This window comes from Trematomus bernacchii, unplaced genomic scaffold (assembly GCF_902827165.1).
Source record: "Trematomus bernacchii unplaced genomic scaffold, fTreBer1.1, whole genome shotgun sequence".
Lineage (NCBI taxonomy): Eukaryota > Metazoa > Chordata > Actinopteri > Perciformes > Nototheniidae > Trematomus > Trematomus bernacchii.
Genome location: NW_022987723.1, coordinates 848,885 through 857,868, shown reverse-complemented (window position 1 = coordinate 857,868; position 8,984 = coordinate 848,885). Strand labels below are relative to the sequence as shown.

At 38.3% G+C, this 8,984-nt stretch overlaps 2 gene segments (V, D, J or C); one reads left to right on the top strand and one right to left on the bottom strand.

Moving 5' to 3' along the window:
* Positions 1 to 1,739: 1,739 nt before the first annotated feature.
* On the bottom strand, positions 1,740 to 4,176 carry LOC117493825. The segment is given in 3 exon segments: positions 1,740 to 2,330; positions 3,919 to 4,041; positions 4,161 to 4,176. Coding segments are annotated over 3 exon segments (462 nt in total).
* A 178-nt stretch (positions 4,177 to 4,354) lies between these two features.
* LOC117493778 lies at positions 4,355 to 5,378 on the top strand. The segment is given in 2 exon segments: positions 4,355 to 4,668; positions 4,761 to 5,378. Coding segments are annotated over 2 exon segments (384 nt in total).
* The last annotated feature ends 3,606 nt before the right edge of the window (positions 5,379 to 8,984 follow it).

Here is an 8,984-nt window from a genome sequence, read left to right as displayed (position 1 = left end):
TCAGTTGGTATCTTCAGAAACCTGGACAGGCTCCTAAACTTCTTATATACTCATCATCAACTAGGTTCTCTGGAACTGAGCCTAGATTCAGTGGTACTAGAACTGGTACTCAGTACACTTTAACCATCAGTAACGTTAAGGATGGTGATGCAGGAGATTACTATTGTCTGGGTAATCATGGTGGAGCATTCACACAGTGATTTAGAGCCGTACAAAAAGCTCCTTCAGTCTGAAGTAAAGCGTCCTGCTGCAGCTGCAGAGGGGAAGAGACTGAGAGGAGGGAAACTGGTCCAGTGAACACAAGAGTCATCAAGCAGAACCACCATGAATCCAAATAAAGCTGACACACACTCACAGACACTCTTCAATACCCTGTTTAAACTATATTATTGTCATTCAATTCAGTCTCTTTATGAGTGAGCTGGGAAAATTAGATTCTTGTTGAACTATAGCCACTGATATCAACATATATTTAACAGTAACTTTATGAATGGCTGTACAAAACAATTAATTATATAACCGCAGTCCAAACATAAATAATTTGAAGTACTGTAAACACACAATGTTGTTGTTTACACTCCACTGTGTATTTTAATAGATTGAGTATTTAAAAAACTCAATCTATTAAAATGTGTTGACATAGTAAAGCTTAACACAGTACTGATTATGCACAACGTTTTCCATAACAAAATGCCTACTAACATTCAAAAGCAGTTCCAAACCACAGTCAGGAAATACCCAGCTAGGCATCCTAACTGGTTGTGTAGCAAGCCCTGTAGAACAACCATCAAATCACACAGCTGATCCATAAACGGAGTTAGAACGTGCAATGGACTTCACCCAGACCTTTCAAGTATCACTTGTCATCAACAATTCGAAACTAAATAAAAAAAAATTCTATTAGCAGATTTTACCAGCTAACAAATATTGGGTATTCCCGGAATCCTTTTTTTCTAATACTAATACCTTCTCAGTTTGTTTATTTATTTAATATGGTCTACATTACTTTACATTTATTTTGTCCTTCTTATTTATTTTCATCGTTATGGGGTTGAATTATTATTTCAGCCCTGGAAATTGCCTTGCAATATTTGTATTGGTGTATATGAGTGCATTTGTGTACTTATACACTTGAACATGTGTATATTTTGTGTATGTGTGAACATATGAATGTAAAAAAAGTTACTTGAAAATAAGTGTTCATAATGTTTATCTGCATATATTATTATTATCATTATTCATTTGCCAAGTACATGTGTACATATGTATATATTTATATATAGTATTTTCATTTTCAAAAATGGAAGTTGAAACTGCTATTGACATGTGCAGAAAATGACCCTATAGTTTTTCTTATATATATATATATATGCATTTAGTTTTTTCTTACCCTAACTTTTATTAATTTTTTTCTCCAGTTTTCTTTATTTCTTTGTACTCCTTCATTTCTATACATTTTTGACGCAATAATGCCAATGTTATATTAGGATGATTCACAGGAGGGCTACTTCCCATAAGCTATGCTTCAGCCCTCCTGCTTCTACTAATTTTGTTTATCTTTGTGTGTATGAATTATAATTCTTTTTTTTGTATGAATTTAGTAGAATTAAAAAACTTTTAAAAAACTGTCCCACAGTCATTATAAATGATATTAATATAATACGAGGTTTAATACTGAAGGTATTAATACATCTTTCTCACAATGAACATATGAATTAAAGAGATACAAAGACACTGTCTCATTTTAATCAACATTTTTATTTAATGATGGTTTAAAGCTCACGCCACATTTGAGATGAATGATGAGTTTCTGTTGGAGTGAAACAAATGAAATCCAGTTGAATTGTGAGCTGATGAACAAACAGGAGAATATGCAGGAAGTGAGGATTAGAGAGCAGCACTAACAACTGAACAGAGACAGCAGCAACATGTGAGCAGAGGAGATGTGTGTCTTCATGAAGATCTCTACCAAAGAAGCTGCTTCCTCTCCAGACAGGAAGTGATGCTCTACTCCGAGCAGCGGGCAGGGTCCAGGCTTTGAGTGACAGGGCTCTGTCCACTCAGACTGGCCTCACAGCTCACTGAGCCCGCCCCCCTCCAGCTCTCTGCAGAGAGGCTCAGGGTGCTGCTCCAGCTGTAGCGGCCGTCGCTCCCCAGGACCTCCGGGCTGTGGGACACCCCTGAGGAGCTGCTGCTGCCCCCCAGCTTCCAGCCCAGCCTCCAGGCGGAGGGGAAGCCCCCGCTGGCCAGACACACCACGGTGGCACTGCCCTGCTGCAGCTCCTCTCTGGAGGGGGGGAGGACGCTCAGGGTGGGCTGCTGCACACCCACTGGAGCAGGGGAGGGAGGGGGGGGAGGCAAAGGAAGACATTAGAGTGAAAACTTGATTATAAGGTCCTTTTTTGATGTTGTCATTTTGCTGCTGTCAAATCCTTGAGTCAGTACTTTACGATACCAGTCACCTCTGTGGAAACATTGGTATCACTGCCTTTTTAATTTACATTTGAGTGTTGTATGTCTTTTAAAAATGGACCTTGAGTCTCTTCAATAAAGCTGATGATGATGATGATGATAAGGAAAAGTAACAAACTTGTGTTTTCTTTTAAAAGAACATCCATAACATTCATCTGTTTGCAACTTACACATTATGTATCTAATATATTATATTCCAATTACTTGTATATAGACTCTCCTTGCACTATTGTATCTGTGTTATTGTGCTGCTCTGTGGGAGGAGCCTGTGACCTAAGATGTTCATTAACATATCTGCACTGTAGCTCTGTGGGAGGAGCCTGTGACCTAAGATGTTCATTAACATATCTGCACTGTAGCTCTGTGGGAGGAGCCTGTGACCTAAGATGTTCATTAACATATCTGCACTGTAGCTCTGTGGGAGGAGCCTGTGACCTAAGATGTTCATTAACATATCTGCACTGTAGCTCTGTGGGAGGAGCCTGTGACCTAAGATGTTCATTAACATATCTGCACTGTAGCTCTGTGGGAGGAGCCTGTGACCTAAGATGTTCACTCACATATCTGCACTGTAGCTCTGTGGGAGGAGCCTGTGACCTAAGATGTTCACTAACATATCTGCACTGTAGCTCTGTGGGAGGAGCCTGTGACCTAAGATGTTCACTAACATATCTGCACTGTAGCTCTGTACACACGACAATAAAAGCCTTGAATCCTTGAATCCTTATATTTCATCAAATAAAACAGAATAAGTTGTGCTGCTGTTACTCTCATAAATCACTCAGGATCAGACCCCCACATGATTCAAGTGTGAATGACTGACTTTGTGTAAAGTGAGCAAGCTAAAGATTCATTGATAATAATGATTGAATATCTTCATATGTGTGATGATGTTCTTTAAACTGACAGAGCTGAACGTCTCAAGTGAAAACAGTTCAAACATTTATCATCTGTCTCTTTCACTTCCTTTTCACTGCATGTCAAATCAATGAACCGTGAACACGACGACAAGCTGCATTCACTGATACAATCACAAGTTTCAAATGAATCCATATTTAACCTTAATTCAACAAAATAGTTGATATTTTAATAGACAATAGATAAATAATGTAAATAAATACAATATTGTGAACTACAAATGTAAAACTGAATGTGGCGGAGACGTCACGCTTTAACAAATCTTAATAAAATATTGAGTATAAAGTTGTTATGATAATAAAATATAATATAGAAAATAAACAAGTTATTTGCTTTAAAAAATGTATTTGTAAGAAACTAACAATTCATATAGAAGTCTGCAAAGGTTCCTTTCAGATTACAAGAGGAGCTTAATAAAAATATATAAAAATGGAATCTAAAAAAATGTGAAGTTGAGTCTCATTTAATAATGAATGAAAGTTATATATTTGCTATAAGTTGTATAAAATATAAATCTCTGGTACTTACAGTCAATGATGAGTTTGGTTCCTCCACCAAAAGTGTACCACAGTGATACAAACTCATTGAGTGGCCGTACAAAAACCTCCTGCACTGTCAACAAGCATGTATCCACTGAGAAAGCTCCCTGATCTCACTGATAACAGAGACAAATATACAGTTTTTAAATTAACAAAGCTTTTCTAAAGATATGGATTACATATCTGGAAGAATTAATATGATTTATGTCATTTTTCATCACTTTTCTACACCTGGCAGAGAAACCATTACAGTCTTCTACACAACTAACTCTCAGTTTTATATTAGTTTCTACACGGTTAAATGAACATGAGGCTTTTAAATAATAGTTATTAACAAATGTATTTGAAACAGAACTGAAACATGTTATTTATCTACAGTGAATCTCTGTATGTATGTTAATGTCAGACAAACAGACATATCATACCAACCACAGTGGACACAAACTCAAATCCTCATCTCCACTCCTGATATAAATATGTTCTTCCATTCAGATGATAGACGGTGTAAATCCAGACAGCTTTCCTCCTGGTTTCGTGTCCCACGTTGCCTTCAGTGTGCTGAGAGCAGAGAAATCATTTCCATAGAGAGGAGGCTTTGCATGGTCAGCTGATCCTCCAGTGAGAAGGTTTATAGTCCTGTGAGTTCAACACTGCAGGACTCACATCTGTCAGTCAGCAGAAAGCACCATGACTCTCATCACCATCCTCATCTGGACGCTGGCCTGCTGCTGTTTCACAGGTTCATTCACTCAGCAACATTTCAAACATCATGTGCTGCCTTTCCTCTCCTTTCTTTCTGCTGAGAAATCAATGATCTGTTTTTGTGTGCAGGATGCAGCGGTCAGGTGACTGTGACTCAGCCTGCAGTCGAGACATCTGCTCCAGGATCCACCGTCACTCTCACCTGTAAAACCAGCACAGATGTTTACAGATGGAATGGGAATGATTGTATGTCCTGGTATCAACAGAAATCTGGACAGCCTCCAAAGCTCCTGATAAATTCTGTGAGCACACTTGAATCAGGAACAGAACCTCGGTTTAGTGGCAGTGGAAGCAGATCTGACTTCTCTATGACCATCACTGGACTGAAGGCTGAAGATGCAGCAGTTTATTACTGTCAGAGTCTCCACTTCATAAACAGTGCTTTGGTGTTCACACAGTGATTTGTAGTCGTACAAAAACCTCCCTCAGTCAGACTGCAGAGACTCTGAGCTGTTACAGCAGGAACCACCTGCAGCTGCTGAAGAGGAAGAGACTGACACAGCCCACTGAACTCAGAGCTGACAGGAACCCACCCAGCACTATTCACTTCTTATTCTTAAATATACATATGTTAATGGATTAATGAGATTAAACCCAGTCCAAAACACATTATATGTAAAAGCAGCATTATACACAAACCTTATTGTGATCTCTGCTTCCCCGAATTAAAACAACAAACGCTCTTTATCTTTTCCCCACATGTCTCCACTCGGTGTGCTTCACAGCAGGAGCATCTCTGGCCTCTCTGGAGTTATTATTTCATCATTATTATAAAGATCCTGATTCAAAATGACAAAGATCAATCTAATGAAGTCTTTAAAATGTTAAACGGTGGCTGATTAAAACCCTCTTATTCACATCAATCAATGAACTTATCCATTAGTTAACCTCAAATTCACATCTTAGTTAAAAACTTCAGGTTTTCTAACAACCAGTTTCATTGAAGTTTCCTGAAATGTTTTTTTGTTCCATTATTGAAACCAAAAACAGCAGGAACATCCAAGAGACGTTGAGTTTGAACATGATTTGACCCCTGACCCCCCCCTGAGACCACCAGTGCAAAGCAGAGGCTTTAGGACTAGCAGACGTACATCACAATCAGAATCAAGTTTATTACCAGATACTTTGACACATACAAGGAATTAGCTTTGGTGTCTGGTGGTACGAACACAAACAATCTAAGAAAAGAAGTTGCCATAGTAGGTACAAAATATAAAGGAAAATAAAATAAGTATTTACACCAAATTTAAATGTAAAAGACCTTAAAAGCTAAAAAACTAAAACACTTACGACAATTAATATGTGACAATATATGGCAAACTAGTGAATTATATTTAAAGTGGAAGGTGTGCAGACATGTGAGCAAACATGTGTAAAATGCAGTCAGAGTTGAGCATGAACATGGCTCACAGAATTAAGAAAGGAAAAAGAACAAGGTGTTGTTCACATGATGTGCAATAATGTAACTCTGTGTGACTGGCGAAGCCACACACAGTCTACTATTCAACATACTTATTAGTGTGAATGCTGTTCAACTATTGTTCTTCAAATCTTTATTCTTCCACATCTTATTATTGTGCTTTCTTCCTGTAGTTCCTGCCTGTGTACATGACACAAGCTGCTCACAACCAATTGCCCCTTGGGGGATTAATAAAGTTGTTGATTGATTGATTATTTCAACCAGATTTCACCGTCTAACTACTTCAGCATACTTTCAGCTACAGAGACCATTCACATATTAAAATGTTCAGCTCCTTCAGGACATGTGTGCTATGACTTTTCTTGTTTTTGACATTTATACTTTTTAAAATATACCGCTTTTTAAACTTTTATTTGTACAATGTAACCCAATGGGAGTATCCTTCAAATCCTCTTTTACCTACACCGTGTTTAAATGCTGCTCCTTCAGAATACTTTCAGCTACAGACTTCATTCCAACTTTGAAACGGTCACAAAACATTCAGCTATTACATTTGTATTCAGCTTTTTGATATCTTTACTGTAGAGTTTCTCACTCATCAACGTTTAAGTGTTGGTAAATGTTCAGGCCGTTTTAGATTATATAATGGTTGTCTATGGGATGGACTCTTCAGGGCTAGAGTGCGTGACATCATCACTTAGAGTGTAGAGGGTGGTGCAGCTGCCTGGTTTGGCACCCCCACTATAACTTTGTCAAGGGTGGTCGTACTCCCACCAAAATAACACTGGTGTTTGCTGACCCCCTCTAGTTTGTGCACACTAAAGCATTTTACTCTGGGCTCAGAGTAAACTAAAGAGGGGCTTCCACATGTGGCAGACCAGGTGTTGGTGCTGCCGGATTTGGCACCCCCCCTATAACTTTGTCCAAGATAGTTGTACTGTCACCAAAATCACCCCCCGGTGTTGGTTCTTTCCATCTTATCTGAGAAGGTTTTCCATCTTCTGTCTAATGTTATGTTGGTGTCTCGTTTCGGTCATAACGCCATTTGCTGGTTTCAGAGTTATCTAACCGACCGTACTCAATGCGTCAGGTTGGGTAGTACTGTCTCTGACCCTGTCACCTTGGAGAAGGGAGTTCCACAGGGCTCTGTTTTGGGGCCCTTGCTCTTTTTATTATATGTAAACAATATTTGTAATCAGATGCAATTTTCTACCTATCATATGTATGCTGATGACACTATTGTATACTCATGTGCTCCTTCTCTGGATATGGCCGTATCCAATTTAAAATCTTTTATTTTATCACGCTGCAGCATGCGCTTCTTGATTCTAAACTGCTATTGAATGGTAAGAAAACCAAAGCACCATGCTGCTCTTGCATTAATAAGTAGTGCACCTTTCTTACTGTCCCAAATGTGCACAATATAGTGACTGCTTTTCGTCTTTTGTTTACTTAGTTGTGTTCTCTGTATTTTAAATGTCTGTGTTATGTGTAAGAACGTGTAACGTTGCTGCCTTCTTGGCCAGGTCAGCATTGTAAATGAGATTTTGTCTCAATGTTTTAATCTGGTTAAATAAAGGTTAAATAAATGTAAAACATTTTTTATAGAGACATGGAAAGAGATGCATGATGCAACTTAGAGACAAAATGACCAAAGAGAGAGAGGAGAAAATAGACGCAACAAGTCCACAAAGAACTGCAAAATGATGAGAAAGAGGCATGACGCCACAAAGAAGTGCTAAATTACTTCATAAAGAGGAAAACAACTACAAAGAGACACAGAAAGACTCTAGATTGTTATACAGGGCGACTGCAAAGCGATAAAGACTCACAAGAGAACTTTGCTCCGATAAAGAAGGGACTGTCACTATATCTCAGATTCTGTGCATGATGTGAAAGATTCAAATGTCTTTACATACTCCTATTTCGACACAAGAGGGCAGCATTGTTGTTTTTTATGCAGATGTAACACAGACAACTCTTTGTTGGGCTTGATGCACAATTATCCAGTTTTTAAATAAGGTTATTGCTGTTTTTACTGCTGGTACTGGTAGTCTACATCCAGGGTGAGATACTGATTTGAGTCTACAGAGAGTGCATTAACCAGCCTTTACATACATAGGGTTAGTTTAGTTTAATGTTCAAACTGTTCTTCATATAAAATAGTTTGCATTCAGTAGCTATGTTTTATTTCTCTGTCTCTGGGCTGTAGTGGATTTGAAATGAAATTCACTCTGAAGATGAGCTGAAGATGCATGAAGTGACTGCTGTATGGGAGCTAATGTGGGCCTCATATAGTCATACAAGAACCTCCCTCGTATGAAACAGCGTACAGAGTGCTGAGCTGTGACCTGACCTGAGGTTCTGATACGCACCACCGGCACAAACGTACAGAAACTACATGAGCCCCAGTCAGAGGGGAAGTGAAACTCAAATGTTCCCCTTTCCTAATCCAGATGTTCAATTATATACATAGTCACTAAGAACAAAAGGCCATCTCTGATGAGAGATGAATGTAAAACAGGATCTACAGTGTGACACTATGTGACTAGTACTGTGTTGCACATTTATTAACCAGGCAATACAATTAAATGCATAGATCAGGGGTGTCTTGTACATTTTGTATTGACCCTCAACGAAGTCTAAAAGTATAATGGAATATGGCCCACACCTGAAACTTCAGCTTGTCTTATATTATACTTCTTAAATATATATGTTGACATATATTACACATTAGTATTCATGTATTAATAAGCCCACTTTTCAAATACATTCAGTATGAGTTGAAAACATTTTCTAACAAATCTTACTTGATAAAAAAAGCCCAATAACTTATTTGCATAACAAGCTTGAAATATATACTTCATATTTCC